The 22658-nt window shown below is 35.8% G+C and overlaps 1 protein-coding gene across 4 annotated transcripts in view; it reads left to right on the top strand.

The window, feature by feature from the left end:
- LOC136845820 (uncharacterized) overlaps positions 1-22658 on the top strand; it is a 90162-nt gene that overhangs the window by 62525 nt on the left and 4979 nt on the right. For 2 of the 4 annotated variants that reach the window (XM_067116196.1, XM_067116195.1), the window contains exons 3-10: positions 9975-11148; positions 14996-15192; positions 15957-16274; positions 16940-17056; positions 17633-17791; positions 17951-18074; positions 18400-18564; positions 20186-20377. In XM_067116196.1, coding sequence (XP_066972297.1) covers positions 10315-11148; positions 14996-15192; positions 15957-16274; positions 16940-17056; positions 17633-17791; positions 17951-18074; positions 18400-18564; positions 20186-20377 — 2106 coding nt within the window. In that variant the 5' untranslated portion in view covers positions 9975-10314. Of the gene's footprint in view, positions 1-9974; positions 11149-11666; positions 11796-14995; positions 15193-15956; positions 16275-16939; positions 17057-17632; positions 17792-17950; positions 18075-18399; positions 18565-20185; positions 20378-22658 lie in introns of those variants that run through there. The other 2 variants (XM_067116198.1, XM_067116197.1) reach the window with 2 other exon arrangements.

Here is a 22658-nt window from a genome sequence, read left to right as displayed (position 1 = left end):
ATAATCAGCAGTGATGGTACGAATCCTCTTCAAAAGATACCTCCTATCTTGGTCAAATATTAGGCATTTCAGATTCCAACAGTAAGATTCAAGTAGTGGAAGCAGGTTTCAGTGGATACGGACACTTGCCGGTTGCTATGCACGTACACATTCATACACGCATTCTCTCTCTCTCTCTCTCTCTCTCTCTCTCTTGCACACAGTCTACACTCGGGAAAACAAAATCATCGTGAGCATTAATTCTACACAGAATTTTAAGCACCCGCTGAACATATTACTTCGGCCTCAATAAGGCGCTTATTCCTAATATGTCAGATTTTTTCTTTTCTACCAAACATTTAATTTTTTCTTCGGGTTGTGTCTTCCGTTTTGCACATCTCACTTTCTTTGTTACACTTCTTGAAGAACATAATCAGTTCGTCTTAATGTTAAAAACTAAAAACTATATATATAATATATATATATATATATATATATATATATATATATATATATATATATATATATATATATATATATATATATATATATATATATATATATATATATATATATATATATATATATATATATATATATATATTTATATATATATAACTACATACAGTATATACATACATACATACACATATATAATTGTATATATACATACATACATACATATATATATAATATATATATATATATATATATGTATGTATATAAATGCGTATGTGTAATGACTGTTCTGATACAGGAGATCACTTAAGATACTGAAGAACGGAAAGGCAGCTGAGTGGATAGGATTATAGGTAAGCCGTGGTGGTATAGTGGTACAAGTGTGTAAAAAAAAAAAAAAAAAAATGGAAGGCAAGGTGAGTGTAAAAACAATCGGAGAATATCATTACTAGGCCTTTCCGGGTATGTGTATGGTAGAATTTTGATTGTGAAAGTAAGACAGAACACAGACGGATTGTAAGGAGATGATTGGAGTTGGTTTTTTAAAGGGAGGGTGGTGCATGGGTCAGGTGTCATTAAAAAGATATTATGTAAAGACTCTAGAGTAATGGAAAACTGTTGTACATGATATTCAGGCACTTATAAAAACCTTTTGGCATAACAGATAAAGAACCGTTGTGGAAGGTTCTGAGTATGTGTCGATGTATGGCGTAAAAGTAATCTTTTAAGAGTGAGTAGATTTTTTTTTATGATGTAAGCGAGGTGCTTCTTAAATTCTCTAAAGGTGATTAATTCTTAGGAAGAGCTCGGTATATCAACAATAAGCATTAAACACTGCATATTTCTTATAGAATACACATTAATTCACACATACGTGTCATACTTAATCATTCAGGAACATGAAAAGTTTTATCTTTCTCAACAATGAGAATTGTCCAGATAACTTTACAGAGTTCAGTGGATTTTGCAACTTGGCAGTATTTGAAATTTCATAGACAAAAATCATTATTCAGCCCTAATCTTTTCTATGACCATACCTTAAATCAGTCTCCTCACTGTTTCAGCCTTCACTCTTATCATACAACCATAATTCACAATATCGTGAATTAAGAAGTAATGTATTTACTTTCTAAAAGAGCGCTAAATCAATTTTAGTCAATAACCATATCACAAAGTCACTTGCGGTATTGTTTGTTCTTGAGACTAGTTATGCAGTCGGATGTCGTCTCACGGTCAAAACAATAAGGTGTACTTTAAAACAATATCCACTCACACTAAAATAGGTTCATGAAGCAAATTTTGCTCTCGAGAGACTGGAATTGACCCAGGGACTTAGACCCTAGAGGTTCAAAGTCTATAAAGCGGGCTGCTAGAGGTTACTCTTTCTTCCAAGTGATATCTGACAAACCGATGAATGGCATTGGCTGGGTTTGTTTGGCCAACAAGTGTTGTTGCTAATACTGGGCATGCAATTCAGTGCTGTAAGTGAATAGGTTTTCTGCTCTCATTTTATCTTGGTGTTTTAAGGGCTCAAAAAATTGTACTAGGCATCAACGATCGTCTTTTTGTTGGCTATTTTAGATCGAAGGTATCACCTTTGACACTGGCTAAGCAGTGCCACGTTACGAAATGACCGTCGTTGGGTGCCTTTGGGTATGCTTTTGTCAGTCAAGGTCATTGGATCAGCTCAGGATAATAATCTGTCCTCCAGAATTTCTACGGATTCTTACGGGCGTCTTCAGTGTGAAGGTATACCTAGAGAGAAAAGTATCAACATATTGGGACCAAAATAAGAGCTTGGTGCTATGTGGAGTAGAACCAGGGAAAAAAATAGAACTACAAAGGCTTCCATACGGGATGGGATAAACTCGGAGGCGCTAAGCTGAAAGGGATTCGAGACAAACAAGATACAAGACCCACCTGACCTTGTTTTCCCCAAAAATGAATCACATTCTAAACTGCATATAAAAACTGTACTTGTTTTTAAGCAGAAGTAAATAGCAAGAATGCTCATGATACTTCCCACTGCAATATTAATAAAAAGTGATACTCCATATATTAAGAAAAGCGCAAGGTTTCTACTGATTATTTTAAAGGCACCGGGAAATGTATGCATATACATACGAATATGTATATATAAATATCGCAAATATATATATATATATATATATATATATATATATATATATATATATATATATATATATATATATATATATATATGTTTTTGTGTGTGTATGTGTGTGAGAGAGTGTGAGAGAGAGAGAGAGAGAGAGAGAGAGAGAGAGAGAGAGAGAGAGAGAGAACTAACGCAATATATCAGTATGTCATAAAAACCAAGTAACCCTCAAAAAATGCAATAGAGATAGTAGTAAATTGTAATGACTTACTATAGTCCATTACGTGAAGATAGCCATTACATCATTCGCAGTCCATGCGTCAAGAAAAATGAGATTTCTCTTGAACATGACCGAATCAATATTCATTTCTTTGTACAGGCTACAAAAGAAGAAAAGCGAGCGAAGATAAATGTCCAGTATAAATATGAGGCCTTCAGCGTACAAAAAATGAGATAGTAATTGATAACAATTCCTGACAAATGAATGCCTTATCTAACAGTGGTAGGGCAGTCTTTAACCGTGATGTATGTATTTCTGGAATGAATGACGCGTTACTCCATTTGGTGTATGAATGGAGCCTTACAGGTAAGAATTTCTCGTACAATTTCTCGGTTCAGTTTATCTAAGTCATTTTATAAGACGTTTATAGTTATTGATATACAACTGATGCTAATGGAACATAAATTTTGCCATCAATGCGTTATTGACATGCGAATCATTTCTCTCTCTCTCTCTCTCTCTCTCAGAATGATTCTCTCTGTTGTTCAGGCTTATTCTCTCTCTCTCTCTCTCTCTCTCAGAATGACTCTGTTGTTCAGGCTTATTTTCTCTCTCTCTCTCTCTCTCTCTCTCTCTCTCTCTCTCTCTCTCTCTCTGTGTGTGTTGTTCAGGCTTATTCTCTCTCTCTCTCTCTCTCTCTCTCTCTCTCTCTCTCTCTCTCTCTCTCTGTTGTTCAGGCTTATTCTCTCTCTCTCTCGATTTTTATACTTAGTCCATCTCGATTCCATAAAGGGAACAATTTTAGCTACAAAGAGATCATTATCCTGTCCTTTTCGTCATACTTATAAACCTATAAATGATGTTTGTTCAGGTGCTGGTTCCCAGCCACGGAACTGATCATTAGCATCCCTCCCCATTCAGCTGTCAATCAGCAACTCGTCAAGATAAATCTATGGGCGAGGGGACTATTAATGCAATTACCTGACAGCGTCTTTGGTCGTAGCTTTTAATTTTTTAAACTTAGCTCTTCGAGAATTTTTTCATGGCCATCTGGACTCTCCCTAAAATCATGTATTAATTCAAGGTTTTCAGTCTCACTATTTGTAGGTTTACTTTCGCTCTCTTATTATTATTATTATTATTATTATTATTATTATTATTATTATTATTATTATTATTATTATTATTATTATTATTATTATTATTATTCAGTAGAAGAAACCTATTCATAGTGAACAATCCAACAGGGGCCACTGACTTGAAATTAGCTTCCAAAGAATATGGTGTTCATTAGGAAGAAGTAAGAGGAAGTAAAGGGAAATACAGAAAGAAAAGATGCAACTTATCAAAATAAGAAAAAATAAATCAGTAAGTTAATAAGTAGATATAAATGTATTAAAATGCAAGGAGAATTGTATTTGGGTAGTAATGATATATTTTCTTTTTTTAATTCTTTTTGTCGGTTTGCTAATGACCTAAGACTACAGATGTTCAAGATTTGATATATTTAAAATTTCCATGTTGGGTAAACTGATTTATAAGATGATGTTAGAAACCACGTTAGGAAACGTGGGTAAGCTTTACTAAAACGTCATTCATAATGATTAATGCATCAGAAAAATTACTAAGTTCTCTCTGAACGTCCCGGAATGGCCTTTAAGTAAAAAATTATTTCGAAATTTTTTCATTATAACCTATTCTTTAACAATATAACAATATCAAGTGACGTATTGACTGACAAAGGGACCATTCACATGATTCTAAGATATCGTTGGTATTCAGGCATGCGCACACGCAGTCTGATCTGGATACTCTTACCTGTACCCTTGTCGACAACGTCACGCTCAGAATCGTTCTTCAGTCGTTACCAAAGAAACGGCTCCGTAACATCAGAAAGGAAACCATTTATCTGGCGCATTGTTATATGGGGGTTGCTCACGTCTGACTTCAGTGATTCTGACATCAAAGCAGTTCTCTCAAGTATTGCCTATTGTTATAATGGACGGTCATCACTCTAACCATACAAAGAAAAAGGACAAGAACTGGAATAAATGCTTAAACGGGAAACAGATATGGAGAGGCCTTATTTTCATATCATGTTCTGTCGTTCTAATGCTTCATATATCCAATGCTTTCCGCGAGCTGTTGGCCTATCCTACATATTCAACAATGAGGGTCATTGATGAAAAGCCTATTCCGGCAATGGCGATCACAGTCTGCCCTATGCCACCGTGGAGCATCTCCAAAATGGTTCAAGCTGGGCTGGACACTTCATGTAGTACGCTGTATAGATGTAGCCACACTAGTCTCTACACTCTGCAAGGATACATTCAGCCCTCTCAGCCGTTCATTTGGAATGAAGTGAAAGCTGATGTCAGTGAGTTTATTGAGAAAGTTTCCTGGGCCGGAGAAGTAGCCCAGAAGGTTCACTGGATAGGAAACACGCTGGCATCAATGCCATGTTACTCTTGGCTTCCAGAAAAGGAGTTTCTCAACACTGAAGTAGATATTGCCAGGCTGAACTTCACGGAAAATGTCGTTCGGGATTGTCCTAAATACAAGTTCCTAAACTGTGAGGATTTCCAAATGAACTGTGGTATGAACTGCACAGTGAGACTGCAACAGTACCAGAGAGATGCTGGAGACCAGAGATTCTTCATTATGGTACATGCTTCGGATGAGAAACCATTGCCTGGTATGCTTCAACCAGCCATATCTACTACTTTGAGAAACAAGCTAACACTCCATGTGGATTTCGAACATACAATACTTCAAAATACACCGAAGAAGCCTTGTACATCTCCATTGTCTCATTCTAACTGCTTTCTTAGTTGTTATCTCCAGAATTCCGTAACCATTGCAAACTGCAGCATCGACTTGAAAGCTGATAAGATCATTTGCCCTGACTTAAATGCATGGAGGTTATTGCGTGCTAAAGAGATAGAGGCTCTCAGTGGTAATCTGGATTGGTGGCAGAGTTGCGGTCACTGCGACCGTTCATGTCAGGTGAGAGTTTACTACGTTTCTGCAGCAGAGGAAAATGGAGATTCTCACATTAACGTTAGAATGGCATCGATGAGGCACAAGCACACATCAGAAACAAGAGCCTACACTCTTCTCAACTTCTTGGCCGATGTAGGAGGCGGGTTTGGTCTTTGGCTGGGAACGTGCGGCCTATCAATAGCTATGGCCACTCTTAATCTCTTCTGCAAATACTTACGACTGTTGCAAAAGCTCGGCAGCTCGGAACAACAAGGGTACGTTACTGATAATTCTGGCTTGTCTGAGTTCGATATAGCCTTAAGAGGGTTTTTTTTTTTGCAAACTAATGTCATGATTTTCGAAAAGGGTACATTATTACTTATGGTGAATGGTCCAAGACTTTGTACTGGCTATTAATACTTGATACTGAAAAAGGAGGCATTCCATTTGCTTTTTTTTTTTTTAGAAGCAAATCTAAAAATATAAAGTTAAGTGTTTTCATCTGCGATTTTATGACATCTATCTTTTTATACAAGTTAAATAAAAGTAAAGTTTGTTTGCATTGCCTCAACGTAGAATTTTAGAAAAAGTAAAACTAATTCCATCAAGTTCAGACTTTCATGAGAACGGCAACGAAATAATGGATTAAATAACATTTATCTAATAGGACAATTAAATTCCTGTCCAACAGGGTAATAAAAAAAATTAACAAAGATCTCGCTTGAAGAAGAATTTGCACATGACCTCCGAAACACTTGACCAAAACCAGTCTTATTTTAAGCCACTGTCCACTTCCTTTATTCCTCCGCTCTGTGAACCTGTTTTCTAAGACACTCCCTGCCAAATTCACCTGCACCTTTCAAGTTCCCTCACCAGTTTCAAGTTGTTTTTATTTATTTATTTGTATTTTAATTGAAACTCCGTGCACATTCTCTCGATATGCCATTCTTTCCCCAGTCATATATCACTCAGCACTCATAAAATGTATGCATATGTTTGTGTGAGTTCTGATATTCCAGTGTGTATGTAAGAGAAACTAATCCATGTGTGACTGAATCAGAAAATTCGCTGTAATCAAGAAGGTTTATTGTTATTTAGACAAAAGCCATATACGATGTAACTGACTGTATATAGGATAATTGTTTTGGTTATATTGATTTGGTTAATAAAAAGAATTGCCTTATGTCAACGTCATTGCTTTAAGACCATTATTATTATTATTATTATTATTATTATTATTATTATTATTATTATTATTATTATTATTATTATTATTATTATTATTATTATTATAAATTTTAAGCCGTTCGGCAGCAATGAAAGGTGATTTTACTGATAAAAACTCGTCTGAATTTTTATTCCTAGGAAGCTGTTAAACCACCCACTATGAGAAACTTGAACTTATGTCATTCGGAAAAAAAAAAAAAAAAAAACTGGGCAAGAATTCAGCCCCTAGTTTTCCGGGGTTCATCTCCAGTGCCAAGGCATTTACGCCCTTGACAATCTACTTTTAAATTCTAATTCTTCCTTGCGGTAAAATAGGGACTTGAAATTGTATGTCTCTTATTATTAATAATTCAGTATTATTCTCCAAGACAGCCAAAGTACCTGGTTATAGATTTAACAGAACTACTGTTCACACTATCACTGGGTTTTAGGATTTCTCATCAATCATATACTCTTACGTTTTATCGAAACTGTTGCTTTCCGGCCAAAATTCAGTTTCAAATAGCATTTACCAATTTTCTTAGTAACTTCATGCAGTCATGAATACACATATCTTATTATGTACCTTAGATTTTTATTTCTTTAAGACTGGTATATTTTCATAATTTTAACGGTCCGTTTAACCTTACTTTTCTCATGTATTCCTATTTGTGAAATCCCTTTCCTTTGCTGGGATTTTGAAAACGTCTCTATATATTTCACTTCTTCATCGAAAATGCGGTAACTGGCGATTGCGGTACGAGAGAATTGTCTAACAAATTGGTCAAACAATTCAATAATGAACGAAAACTGAAGAAAAAAGTCGTTGATGAGCATTACTTTTGAAATAATAATAATAATAATAATAATAATAAAAAAAAATAGAAGGGTCGATGCCCATATTAGTTATTAACCAAATGAACGATTTATCTATCCTTCAAATATTAAGAATAAGCATTATTCATGAACAAGAATTTCAGTACAAAGAAACAGCAATAAAAACAACATGGAGCAAAAATTAGTTTTGTTTTCATAACAAAATAAGTTCATTTTGGGGCATTTTCTGGCGGATACACCGGTTTATACCTAATAGAAATTAGAAGCAATTACTGAAATCATGAAATTAAGGATTGGTACCAGTCAGTTTCATTCTGTTAATTTGACTCTTAAGACACATTGAATAACATTAAGACTTTTTAGTACGATAAAGGCTCCATTCTTCTCTAGCTTTTAGAAATCGTACCATTCTTCTGCAGCTTTTAGAAATCCTTTGTACGATCTTTGGCTCTGTTTCAAGTCCGCTGTTGATATGTAAAAATATATTCTACGTTTATCACACAAACCTGCACAAGGTCTTTGTATTTAGTTCGCTGGTTTTTAATACCGTTTCATTCAAATCTTTTGCATGCAGCCTGCTAAAATCTAGGCTTCCTCCATCTGTGAATCACCTCTTCTCTCATTCTACCGTTATCAGAAATCTTTATCCCAAATACTTATAATATTTTACTGCTGACATTCTCTCTCCATTCAGTATTCACTGCTCGATCTTTCTGGTCTCCTTTCACTCTCATAACTCTACTCTCGTTCACATTTATTCTTAACTTTCTTCTCTTTCAAACTCTTCCTTTCAACGTCTGTAGTTTCTCTTCATAAAACTATATATCTTGGGCAAACATTGAAGTTCCATACACCATTCATGAACAGTTTTCTTACTGCACAACTTTGCACTCACGCCCGTACCTTATTCTGATTTTTTTTTCATCACTCAATTCTTAAAGGTATTTAATAGGCTCAGGGCCATAACACACCCTTGTCTCAACCCCTTTTACACACTAAACAAGTCACACTCACGATTGCAAACCTTTTACACATGCTTTATTTCCATCAAAAGAAACTGTATAGCTTTTGACTATATATATATATATATATATATATATATATATATATATATATATATATATATATATATATATATATATATATATATACCTCAATTCTCCACTTCGTCAGCATTTTGATCAATAAAGTATAAGAAATCAGTATATCAAAAGTTAAGTAATACGACAATTATTGTTGTTAAGGGGACGTGCTGTCTCGTGTTTAATAAATATAAAGTAATATTAATAGCATTAATTTCATAGTAAATTATTTCCAAAGCGTTTACAGTTACAAAAATTACCCATATACTCAGTGATTTAGACTGCCGAGACTGTCATACTCTGGCGTGCGAACAATTCATATACTGTACAATAGTTAGCCCTAATACTAGTGATACGCGTTTCACTCGAGTTTTCTTTCACTAACTCGATGGTACTCTAAGCTAAGTTAGAGAGTCCCTGACTTTGAAATGGCAATAAATAATCTCTTCATATAGCGGCACAAATATTATCTTTGTTTGTCATAGGTGATGAAATTGAAGTAATAATTCTTGCACTTTCATCCAAAACCGTGCAGACTTATTTTCCAACCCATCTTTTAAAGAGATAGATACAATAATTTTGGGCTAACTCAATCTCTTGAAACCTCAACAAACCATTCCTTGGATAGGTCTTTCTGAAAATGAACCCTGGAATAAAATATAATTTTTTAGTACTTCTCACTGAAATATAAAGACTGAGTTAAATCATAGCGCAGGAAAATATTAAGCGATTTTTCACCTCAGAAATCGTTACGTCAATTATATCTTAAGGAAAAGTTTAAGATGCATCTGGGAATGAACACCAGGTAACAATGCTGGTAAATATTGATGGTATTTATAACTGGCAATGAATCAACAGATACTAAAGACATATTATTACATTATTTGAAACTGATACTATACATTGCAAATGATTAGTGCTAAAATATCGTTACATTATGGAGTTTCATTGGTGATAATGTTAATTTTTCAAGTGCACTGCTCGATAGTAGCTTAATATTTCGTAAGTCCAGATAGAATTCAGTAAAAGGCAAGTCATTATACATAAATACCCAGGTTTTAAAGTTATTGTTTGATACATTCTTTTTCAGGAAGAAGGTCGCTGTGGCTGCACTCAAGACAGAGGTCTTAGCAAAGAAATCAGGGGATCAGATACATTTACCAGCACTCCCAGAAACCACAGGGAAATGTACTAGATCATGTAAGGCAAAATTTCATAGCTACATTTTAGATCTCTATCTTTTGTCATCAAGGCAATGGACTTCAGTCGTCCTTAACGTAATCTTCTGGATTTGTTTCGTCATCCATGCTTATGGTACGGCCTTTTCTTACTTCAGTTACCCGACATCAACCAAAATATCTTTACAAAGAAACCCAGAAGATACTCCACGCATAACTGTGTGTAGTAAAATTCCATATTCCCTTTCAAGTATGGTAGAACTAGGTTTCAACTATTCAGAATCAGCTTGCAAAAGGTTGGAAAAGGGAAGGGATGCCTCATTAGCACTTATCTGTGAAATTGACAAGGTAATAGACCCATGGATTAAAAATTTTGATGGCCAGTCGCCAGATATTATTCTCAGTGATATCTGGAACGAAACTAAACTCCCTCTCTCCCTTCTGATAAATGATGGGGATTCAGGACCAAGGAACAACGCCTGGAAACCTTGGATAACTAATCAAAACATCTGTTATCAGTCAACGAATATGATCGCAAGTACGTTGTTGGAATTTCTGATTGAGAGTCAGTACAACAACATGAATTGTTCTTACTTGTCTCCAGATATGCCCTGCATGTGGGTGAGTTATCATGGCACTAAGATGAGTGTGTCACTAATGGTTACTTCAGCCGACTACAATCCCATTCTAATTTTGCCTGATAGTCCAGATTTGTGGCACATCGATCCTGGCAAGAATTGCTACCGTCATCTTCCATGTGTGGACGGTTTCAACATCGAATACACATTTCGCCACTTACTGGACACTCCAGTGGATCCTTGTTCGTCAGATCCGGAGTATCGTCAAATGGACTGCATAAATACTTGCATGTTGACACTGCTAGCCAGGGAGGAAGGCTGTGTCCCTCCTTACTTGCAAGATAATTCTTTACCAGGCTGCACCATACAAGACTTTCGTGAAGGAAAAATGGCCTTTGAACTTCAAGCCATGACTAAGGCAAGGGATATTTGTCGAGAAAAATGTCCCACTCAGTGCAAAAGATCGTTCATGTCAGTTACACCCTGCTTTGTTTCGTCAGGGAAACAGGTAATATTGTCATCATATTTAGCATTTTTCACTTTTGTTTATGATGATATTCTCAACTTTTCTTTGTATTTGATTTTCTCTAGTGCTATTTGTATTATTACTTTTGTCATATCGGAGGAACACGTGTGGTTAATTTACTGAGATTGAGGGGTTCAAGCGTAATATCGCATGCAGACATTAACTATCTAAGCTAATTTTGCAAAACCCTTCTGGCTTTGCAGTAGTACTAACTATATGACATGCTCCTTTTATCAGAGAATTTCAGAATTCGGCAGACTTTTTGGATTTATAGGCTATCAACAGAAAACTATAAATAAATAAATTTAGTACTATCTTGTTTCATAACTTATAAAATGGATTGCCATATTTTAAATTTTTAATCTTAGGGCATTTAATATTTTATTTCGCTTTGCATAACTCGCATTACTGCTCCTTTGGCTGAGAAAATACCATTTTATCAACATTGCTCAAAAATCGTTTCATGCTTTCCGTTAAGAGCTATTCCAACTGACTGACTAGAGGATAACTTTTGCAGCTCAAATAGCAGCAGCCATAGTAGTGAGTAGTGACATCAAGCAATGCAAAACCAAAACAAACACAGCTGACCAGTGAATGTTTGGTTGTCGCTTCGCTTCCGACCTTCAAATGTAGGTCTAATTTTTACCTTGAAACCAATTTGTACAATCTGTAGGAAAATGTTTCTGGTTATTCATTTTCTTTACCCACACACGCCATTATATATATAATATATATATATATATATATATATATATATATATATATATATATATATATATATATATATATATATATATATATATAACTATGGCAATTGACGTTTTCTATGTTATTTTACTTCCTTTACAAGAATTTAAAAGTAATACAGTTGTAACTAAACTGAGACCTTCGACTTGTATTTGGGTGTCTCTTTCTAAGCCGGCATTTGTAGCTAATACGGCAAAATTGTAACCAGTAAACACCCCTTAACGTTGCCCTAGAGGTGTTTACTGGTTACATTTTGCCGTATTAGCTATGGAGGGGGAGGGGCGGGCTTGCCGCGGAATGCCGGCTTAGACCTACCCTGCGTTAGGTAGTTCAAGTCGTGGTCTTCAAAGATCAATCAAATTTATAGGTATATATATATTTTTAAAGTTCATATTTTTAAAGTTCTTTCAGTTGCTGTTACTTAGGCTAGCACATGCCTTTTCCAGTTTTAGACAATAGCCTATGAAGTTATTATGTGGCCAATTACCAGGATTTTGGAGGTAGAACTAAGCAAGAGCTCCGCAGCGGGATTACTTTAGAAATTGATTTTTCCTATATTTGTTTGCTTGTTAAGAAATTTCCTTTATTTTTTTCAGTTGACTGTAATTAACCTCAGAAGTTGTAGCTGGCCATCTTGGAATGCTATTGTGCATATGAAGTGTTATAGGGTGCCTTTGGTAAAAAGTGGAGTTTCCTTCAACGGGACTCTACCCCCAACTAAGTAGCATGGCCTGCTAGGTTAGGTTAGGTTAGGGTATGTTAGGTTAGTAAAGTTCCTTGTATAACAGATTTCCTTAGCTAGTCCCTTCTTAAACATATGGCTCCCCGATGACTTGCGCATGCGCGGAACCATTCCATAACAACAACATGGTAGTCCAGTCTTTCTCCCAACGTTTACAAAACCCCGCGTTCCCAAAGGGTTCCCAACCATGTTGGGTAGGTATGAGGTTAACAATAATTGACCGACAAAAAACAACACCACCTCCTTCATCAGAAAACTCAAAGTATAGGAAAATTCAACTTCCAAGGTAATAGTCTGTGTGGAGCTCTTGCTTAGAAATACCATTTTGGTAATTCGTAGGCTAATTCCTAGGATATTTTCATGTCTAATTTTTTTTTATAAAGGAAATATCTCTGTGTATAAATTTATATAATTTGAGCTGCTGAAATAATTATGTGCAACTTGGCCTATACTGTATACTGTGACTTGGAGGTGAATTAAGAAACTATCCTAGCCTAGGCTTTTTGTGTAGAAGTCGAAAAAACACTGTAGTCTACAACGGCACTTTAGATGCAGTATCATAGTCTAGACTTCTTTATTGAGTAGATGTAGCCTAATAAGGTACTTTTATATACAGTGTCCTAGCCTAGGCTTCTTTATTGAGTAGGCAAAACATACTAGAGTCCATTTGGTATTGTAGATAAGGCATCCTAGCCTAGGCATCTTTGTTGAGTAGTCTTAAAAAATACGTAGCCCACTGGGGAATTTTAGATACAGTATCCTAGCCAAGGCATAATTTTTCAGTTGTAAAAAATATTGTAGCTCACTTGGGAATTTTAGATACAGCATCCTAGCCTAGGCTTGTTTGTTGAGTAGCTGGAAAAAATATTGAAACCTACTAGGGAAGTTTAGATAAAGTATCCTAACCTAGCCTTCATTATTGAGTAGTTGAAAAAATGCAGCAGTCTTTCAGGGAACTGTCGATACGGTATCCTAGTCTAGGCTTCTTTGTAGAGTGGTTGAAACTTAACATGAAATTCTAGATACAGCATCCTAGCCTATGCTTCTTTATATTAGTAGTAAAAAAAAATTATAGCCTATTTGGACTTCTTTATTGGGCAGTCATAGCCTACTTGGGAATTTTAAATACATCATCTTAGCCTAGGATTCTTTGTAGAGTAGTTGAAAAAATACTGTTGCCTACTAGGGACTCAAAAATAAAATAACCTAACCTAGGTTTCCTTGCTAAGTAGTCATAGCCTACTAGAGAATTTTTGATACAGTACTGTAGCCTAGGCTTTTATTATTGATTAGGGTAATATATAAGAGGATTATTTGTATGCTATAATCCCAAGAAATGAAAACGATGGACAAAGACAAATGTGATATTTTGGGTATACGCAATCTCAGCACTTCTTTTGATGCAGCTGTGCATGAACTTCTTAACAATTTGCAATCCATTGGAATTACTGAAAAAGCCTTTGAGTATCAGCAATACAACGTTTGTGACAGAAAAAACTGTACAGATTGGAAACTCATATTCATCATATGTGGTACACTGTGGGTATTACTAAAGGGTGTTCCCTGTGTCTTCTTAGTGCCTAGCTGCAACCACTTTCAAGCCTTTTATTTTACTTCCATTTCCTCTTCCTCTCTTCAGTCTTTCTCTCCAACACCTCCTAACCATTACAGCCCAGTGCAACTGTAGGATTTTACCCCAGTTCCACTTTTAAATCCTTGTACTTAATTTCCTCTATAATCTGGTTTAATTTCCTCTATAATCTGGATCTCCTTGTTTTGCACTCAAGTCACTTCAGCCCCTTTTTTCCACTGTTTCAAGTGATAAATGACTGAAAGCGCCCCAGTAATAAACCACTCAATCAGTTAATCAATCTCATGGAACATTTGGAAGGTATTTTTTTTCTCCTAAAATTACCAGTAATCATGAAATGAGAATTTTGGCATATATTATGGTCATATCTGGAAAGGAGAAAAGCCTTCCTTACTTTAGATAGTAATGTACATGGAAAGTAATACACCATTTAGTATTTATTTATTTTTTTGTAAACTGACGTTTTTGTGTATTGGGACCTCTCAAGCTAAAGGATAGAACATTCTTTTGATTTTTTTTTTACTTTTTCCCGTTGTTCTTGCTAGAAATTGGTCATTGTTTAAATTGCAAACAAAACGACAAATCTCAAATTTGTTATTTTGAAAAATTATTTCGATCACCATGTTCTAGGGATTAGATATGAGGCAGATCTCGCTGTCATAGAGTATTGTGAATAGATTATAATAATTTGAAAGTAACAGAAGTAGCATACAAGAGCTATACAGCACTGTCTGCTTACGTTCTTCCAGGGAAGCATCACAGTTCGTCATGAGGTGACACTCCACATGCGCACTGAGGAAGAACTGGTGTGGCCTTTGAACAGAGCCATCTGCGAGATTGGGGGTGCCATGGGGCTCTACTTGGGGCTGTCTTTCATGTCTGTTTTACAGTCAGTGGCTATCCTGGTCATGACTTTAGCCTCAATGGCACTCTCACTCGGAAGACGGTAAGTTATTCGAAGTTCACTAAATCCGAAATTGTTGAGCATAGCTATAGGATCTCTGCTCAAATGGTACTTGAGGAATTTTGAATGTTTTTAGTGACATGGAAATCAATAAGGGAATGTTGTGTCAAGAAAATGTTTCTTCTTATAACTGACAAGGTTTGATACCAGTCCCTAACTGATATTTTTACTCCAAACTCTCTTGTCTCTTGAAGTACTTTCTTAAACTTACATTATTCAACATTGCCCTATGCTATTTTTGTGAACAGTTGTGAATCTCAGCCACGCTGCCTTAAGGTCAAGAGAGCTGATAACAATACGGTATACGAATTAAACTAAAATCTTAACCACATGGAACAAGAGGGATTCACAAGTACTAGAGTGTTATTTATGTCGGTTTATTTTCTAAATATTGCATTTTTAACTCATGCGGTGCACTGTAGGCATTATTTGAGGTTCTTTGCAGCGTGCCTTCGACCCCTAGCTGCAACCCCTTTCGTTCCTTTGACTGTACCTCCTTTCATATTCTCTTTCTTCCATCTTACTTTCCACCATCTCTTAACAGTTGATTCATAGTGCAACTGCGAGGTGTTCCTCCTGGTACACCTTTCAAACCTTTTTACTGTCAGTTTCCGTTGCAGCTTTGAATGACCTCTTAGGTCCCAGTGTTCGGCCTTTGGCCTAAATTCTATGTTCAATTCAGTCTATTTCATTTTTGCAAGAATCATTTAAAAATTATATTCTTCATCAACGCTGATTTTTTTCAGAATAATTTCGAAGGCAACGAGAGCTAAGGATACAAGGGCACCTAAACAGAGAAGTGATGATTTTTATAATCCGAAATCACCACCAATAAACGTCATGGCTCCTGAAAAAGCGATGTATATTCCTCCTAAAATAGTTTTCTCTAAGGACGAAGAAGCCTGGAGTATCCCTTTCTGCAAAAAGGGTGCAAACACAGTTAACAACACAATTAGACAGATCAACAGTAAACAAAACTTTGATCGACGTGCCATTCCATCAGCTTGGCTTGCAAATGGTGTGTCTCCAAACCAGAAAACCTCATTTGCAGCCAATGAAAATGGGTGAGCACTTCCGCAGTCAGTTTTGATTTTTTTCCTCTGAATTCTTATTCGTGCTAATGTTCACAAACTCATTTAATCATAGAATGTTTCCACGTCAGTTCAGCAGTTTCTTTTTTGCCTAATTATTGCAAATCTCGTATTTTCAGTGTATTTATATATTTTATAAATTGCAGTACTTTCAACTGTCTCTGAACAATAGATTAATGGCCCAAATATATAGAATCCAGGAAAGCAATTGTATTTCCCAAATTTAAAACAGCAATATTTCCAGAGGGAAAATGAAAATAGTAAAGGGGAAACCAAATCAAAAGAATAATAAAGAACATGCTAGCATTTTGTCATGTAGGAGGCTTATGCTAACCACTGTTTTAACCGTCAGTATATGTACTGTATATCACCCTTGCTCATTTATTGTAAATCTCTGCTGCTCTGCACCAGTCCTCCCTCTTTACCTGGCTGCGATCTGCTACTGAGACAAGACTAGTAACTTACCAGGTGCATGATTTGCTGCTTAGGTCAACAGAGACAAAACTGATAACTTGGTAGGAATGACACTCTTCCCCTTGCTCGGAATCGACCTTGGGATTCTCGTATAAACAGTTGTGAAAGAGTTCAGGAATTAGAAATAATAGCTCGGGTGATTATATTCTGTTCTTTTATTTCAGAAAATGGTGTCGTGATCACTTGTGGTGGATGATGGCAGCCATCCCTTGCGCTATCATTTTCTTTCCTTTAGCCATTTATCAGTTCCAGGATTATTCTGCATTCCCTGTCTTCACCAGGTAAGGTACCCAGAGGAGTCGGCAAATTGTGTTGGTCATTTTTCTTGTTAAGTGGACATCTTTGCCAGGCCCTAATGCTTTGCACATTAGATTTTTTTGCCTATTTTTATTCCTATGTAATTTTTTACCACCAAGTCTTTACTTTATTTTCAGTAGGAATGGTCTCCATATGTAGAAAAACGCTTCATAATACCCTCACTTTGTCTTTCTTTTCTGTGTACAGTAGAACGATTGCTGCGATATGACAGTCTTTTTATAAGACTAGGGAAAGGTACTCTTGGAGTAGTGATAAATATCATGTATTTAGTGTAGAAATTATTATGACATAAGTATTCAAAAAGCATGGGAACTAGGAAGGAGGTTTACTTTCAGTTCGAAAAATACCTCATCACGCTTCATTATTCGACGAAAGGTAACATAAATGTTTCCAGATTGGTTTTTTCTGTTTTTCAAATTCTACCTATGAGGCAATTACTATCACAATAGTAAAAAAATATGCAGTATTAGACATAACATTTTCTCCAACTTGCCATTGGCTTTGGAACCTTAAGTTAATAAAAAAAAGTTTTATTTCAGCTACGAAACCCGTTACTTGGAGGACGTGGTATTTCCGAGTGTGACCTTCTGCATGTGGCCGCCCTTTCATCCGCATCGTCTGGCTTCGGCAGGAGTGTTCTACAATTTTTCTCACCACTGTAATAAATTCTATGATTCAGAAATCACTTTCAAATACAAGTAAGTATGTCTGTGGCACGTGTTATACACCGTTGTGTATGTTGAAGGCCTGAATCATTGGTTTCCGTTTGGGTTTATGTCAACATAAATAAACTAGTCTTGAATGCTGTTTTATTTCCAAGTAGAAAGGGGAGGTAACAGTTTTGATCATCGTTTCAGCTGTGACTGGGAGGCCGTATTTAATGAATTACTAAATGTTCTCCCGGGGAACTGGACAGGAGACCTGCAGACTCTCTGGAAGAATGTTGCCTGGAAGAAATCAGATCTGTTTCGGTCCTTAAAAGTAAGCAAGGAATTGATGGATTCCTGCAAGAATGAATAATTAAATGACTTGAAAACTGCAGAGATGAAGTTATATGATTTTTTTTAGAAATGAGAATTAGAAGATCATTCCACTTTTCTGTATAACTAGCTCATTTAGAATACTGATTTTTATCAAGAAATAGAATTTTCTAATTGTATTTTATATGTATAGAGGCACTGTTTACTTAAAATCCTGCGTTACATTTTTGTCATCTGACTTCCTCTTATTAGTTGCAATTTTAATTGCATATAGGATTGAAGTGATGAATCCTCGTTTATCTTAAACATTTCAATTTCCTCCGCAGTTCGGCTGGGAGACGTTTGACATTGTCGATAGCTCTTATGACATGACGGAGAACCGAGAGAAGAGTCCACTGACACCTGTCGTCACATCACTGAATCGTTGTTTTACTTTTACTCCACCTCAGCCTAAAGTGACACCACATACAGAACTCACCCTGAAGCTTACTGTAAGACACTAGAGGATGTAGGCATTACTTGAGGTTCTCTGCAACGTCCCTTCGTCCCCTGGATTCAACCCCTTTCTTTCCTTTTATTGTAATTCCGGTCATATTCCCTTTCTTCCCGTCTTACTTTCCACCCTTTCCTAACAAATGTTTCATTGTGCAACTGCGAGATTTTCCTCCTGTTATACCTTTCAGACCTTTTTACGGTCAATTTCCCTTTCAGAACTTGGCCATCGGCCTACTGTAGGTTTTATGTTCCATTCCATTCCTATAGAATGCTTGTTGATATTTCATTCTACTGCGTGATGGTGAGAGATTAAGGTGTTTCTATATCATAAGCAGTTGGAGAGGGGGTCATAATGACTTGAGTTCCTGCTGTAAGGAGAGAGTACTTATCAGGCAACTGAATATCGTTCAACACTTTACAGCGAATCTGAAGTGAAAGGTGGCTAGTATCTACAATGTATTCGTGTCTGTTTATGATTTCTCAAGACGTTGTAGGATTCATCTTTATGAATGAACTATAAGGTTGTAAACAGTATGAACGTTGCAGACATTTTAACGATAATCTTAATTCTTTAAGAAAGATACTAAACATGATAAATAAATAGTTTTAGGGTACTTCAAAACAACTATCATTGAATGTGAACTCATGGTTATAAACAGAATCACTTTCAAAATATATCCACGAAGAACTACAGCGAACACAGTTCACGGAAACAAATAATGATTAAAGGATCTTTACTCGTGTTTAACGCGGTCCTAAATTTCATTCTATGGTGATTAATACCGCCTTCTTACATGTATAGCCATTTATTTTAAGAAAAGGGCAAGGCATTCTTCAACAAAATTTCTGCTATTTCATCATGTTGCGTGCTAAGATTAATTGTAATATTGTGACTACTGAACAGGCTAAAATCTCCTGACCCAGGTGTCTGTAACTCAATTCAGGGTGCGCTGAAGAACATGAAAGCAGTCCATTCAGTGACTTCTGCGTAGTTATCTCGTTCATTCATCACGGTCCCAACGCACTTGTTATTTTGAAGCCTCTTTCTTAAGACTGCTTTTGCATGTACTGCAGTTTCCTTCGATCGTTTTTTCTTGTATTTTTAAGCAACTAGAAGAGCATCGCTGATAGCTCAGTGGCCTTTTTACGAAAGTATCGGTGTTAATGTGTTTTTGTGGCCTATTATTCTAGCTACCCAGTCACTGATTGTAGGTGTCTGTGTGTGGATGTGTGTGTATGTGAGAGCACATGTGTTTGTAAAAGAGAGAGAGAGAGATTTACTACTTGTTCTTGGTATTTTCACTTACTTATGTAAATGAAGAAAAGCCAACTGTAAATTATGCTCACTTAGGTAATTGTATGCTCATCATTTACATTTAGTGTTCATTCATTCATTCACAAAGTGTACCAGATTAGATACCTTACACGTGAGCCTGGCCACTCAATTAACAAATCACAGTAAGAGGAAAAATTTATATAATAAGCAGTTGCCACACTCTTAGGGATTTATAAATAAAAGTTAACGTTGCATTTGGCTATTAATTGTTTTTAAATTATATATCAGTTTTCTTTACCTCGGTAACATTTATTAATCCCCGGCTGTTTTTAATGCTCCAGAACCTGAGGGCTCAAATTGTTAAAAGGGTAAGATGTTACGACCCAACCTATTACTGGCCCATGGACGAAATGTTTAGTCCCAAGTGGGTGGAGGAGTGCTGGACATGCTACATTTATGAATTCAAGCTGAATATCTTTGTACATCCTCCCCATCAGATGCCTCTGTTGGCCGAAGACGGAAGTTATTATCAGGTAAGACTATGTCTCTCTCTCTCTCTCTCTCTCTCTCTCTCTCTCTCTCTCTCTCTCTCTCTCTCTCTCTTTAGGGGTCCTAGTGTCCCTATACTAAAGGGAGGTTCAAGACTCGTTCTCTGCGTAAGATGGAGTGATTCTGGACGCGTTTCCTTAATCCGTTGAGCCCCTGCTAAGCTAAGCAGGAAATTATATACATTGCAGTCAGTTGATAAATTTGTAATTTGGAACATGATAAAAAGCAATACAGAAAAGTTACACCTGTGAGAAAAAGGATCTTTTTTTATATTTCACTTTAATTCATTTTATTATAGGTTAGTGGTTCTCTAGTTCATTGATAAGATCCCTTACAAAACAATAAAACAAAAATGTTCCCTTTCAATGTATTTCAAAGCACTCTTGACATCAGTAGTTAAAGGGATAGGGAGAATCATGGAAGATATAGTTTAGGATTTTATATGTGTATGTCTAATGTAATTTTGTTCTTCAGTAACCCTAAGCTAGAGTTGAAATGACCGCTTGAATGCAGTGGAACATGACTGGCAGAAGAGAGAAGTCACGTTCGTTCTTAATGAGTCTGACTCACCCGTGGAGTGTTCAATGTCATGAGCTCGACAGTAACACCATAATGTTGCTTAAACATCCAATTCCTCGTAGCATTTGAGGCGTCACTGTGAGAGTTGGGAATGGGAGCATTTTTAAGATCTAAATAAGCTTTAGTATAAAACGAGTCATTATTGTGTTACAGGAAAGTTGAGTTAACTTTCTTTAAGATGATAACCAGTACCATTTTTGCTAAGAAATTCAGGTCGCTTACGAGAAATTCATTCATTCACATTACTCATGTTTAGAATTTAAAGGCAAAATCTTCCTGGTCTTATGCCTCGGCTTTAGAGATCTTTAGAGGAATGAAAAGTGTCTGTCTGTCAGTTCGTGTGTTGGTATAGCTGAAGCATATCACAGAGATTACAATAATGGTTTTTGTATTATCAGTTAATTGCTGTAGATACTATGGTTATTTTTGGTAGTCTGATTATTCGGGTTATAAAGAAGTGACTTTTTTTTGGTAGTCTGATTATTCGGGTTATAAAGTGACTTTTTTTGGTAGTCTATTAGGTTATAAATATTGTGCAAAAGCACAGTAAACAATGATAGAAACGCAAAAAAAAAAAAAAAAAAAGTTAAGGATTACTAGAAACACTGTCTACGTTTTTATGCAGGATTCTTGTGCTTTGGTTCAAAGAGATCACATTCTGTTATTATTTCACCATTCTCGGTGGTTTTATTATTATTGAAAATAATGCAAAACTCCTCAACAAACACTGGAGGGAAATAAAAATTAAAGTCACTGACAGAAAATGTACAGCATACTAATTATCTTGGTTTGCATCTGCAGTATCAAATTGTCATCTAAAGGAATAAGTTAGGCCTTTGTTAATAAGGTATAAAATCCAGTGATTTAAGCCAAAAAAAAAAATAAAAATAAATATGAATTATGATTGAGATGAGTGTGTGTAAAAAGCAGTTTTCCAGGAGCATAAATAAGAAGTATTGCCTATATATTATAACGAAATTGTTACTGCAAGGAAAATTGAGATTGTTTAGTTTTGGTAAGAAGAATATTCAAGCTCCTTAAAGTACTTACTCAGTTTTATAACTAAAGGCAGTAAAAAGAGCTGTAAGTAGTCTTTGTCAGATCCTTCATAACAATCGAATTACAAAAATGTTTCAGCAGAAATGACCTCACTGCCATTGCTGGATTTTGTTAAGTCATGCCGATATAATTAACCCCAAATCACCTCTTTTTCTGCGAAATATGTGCGTTTGTTTTTCGTAGCTTTCCGATTTCTTACATCGGGTATTCCCGGCTCCTCTCAAATGATTCGCCCTTGCATTTATGTTCGCTTCGCTCAAGGACAGTATAGGCAGGGTAGTCATGTACCACACATTTTAGTGTTTTTATAAGAATTAAGATATGATTGTGTGCGTATATATATATACATATATATATCTACCTATCTATCTATCTACTTTTCTCTATCTATCAATCTATCTCTCTATCTATATATATACTGTATATTATATATATATAACTTCAGAAAAATGTAAATTTATATTACATAGCAAAAACAAAGTGCATCTACAAACACGGTGTGTAATGTTTAAGTAAGTTTCTAAAGATACCCTCGGTCTTTGAAGTGGTCAGTAGTAGTACAAAAATTGAAAGTTTATTTGCCACATCAGTGACAATAAGCCCTTTGATAACATGTACCTGCTTCCT

Source organism: Macrobrachium rosenbergii, chromosome 14, assembly GCF_040412425.1.
Source record: "Macrobrachium rosenbergii isolate ZJJX-2024 chromosome 14, ASM4041242v1, whole genome shotgun sequence".
NCBI lineage: Eukaryota > Metazoa > Arthropoda > Malacostraca > Decapoda > Palaemonidae > Macrobrachium > Macrobrachium rosenbergii.
This window is presented reverse-complemented; position numbering and strand designations above follow the sequence as displayed.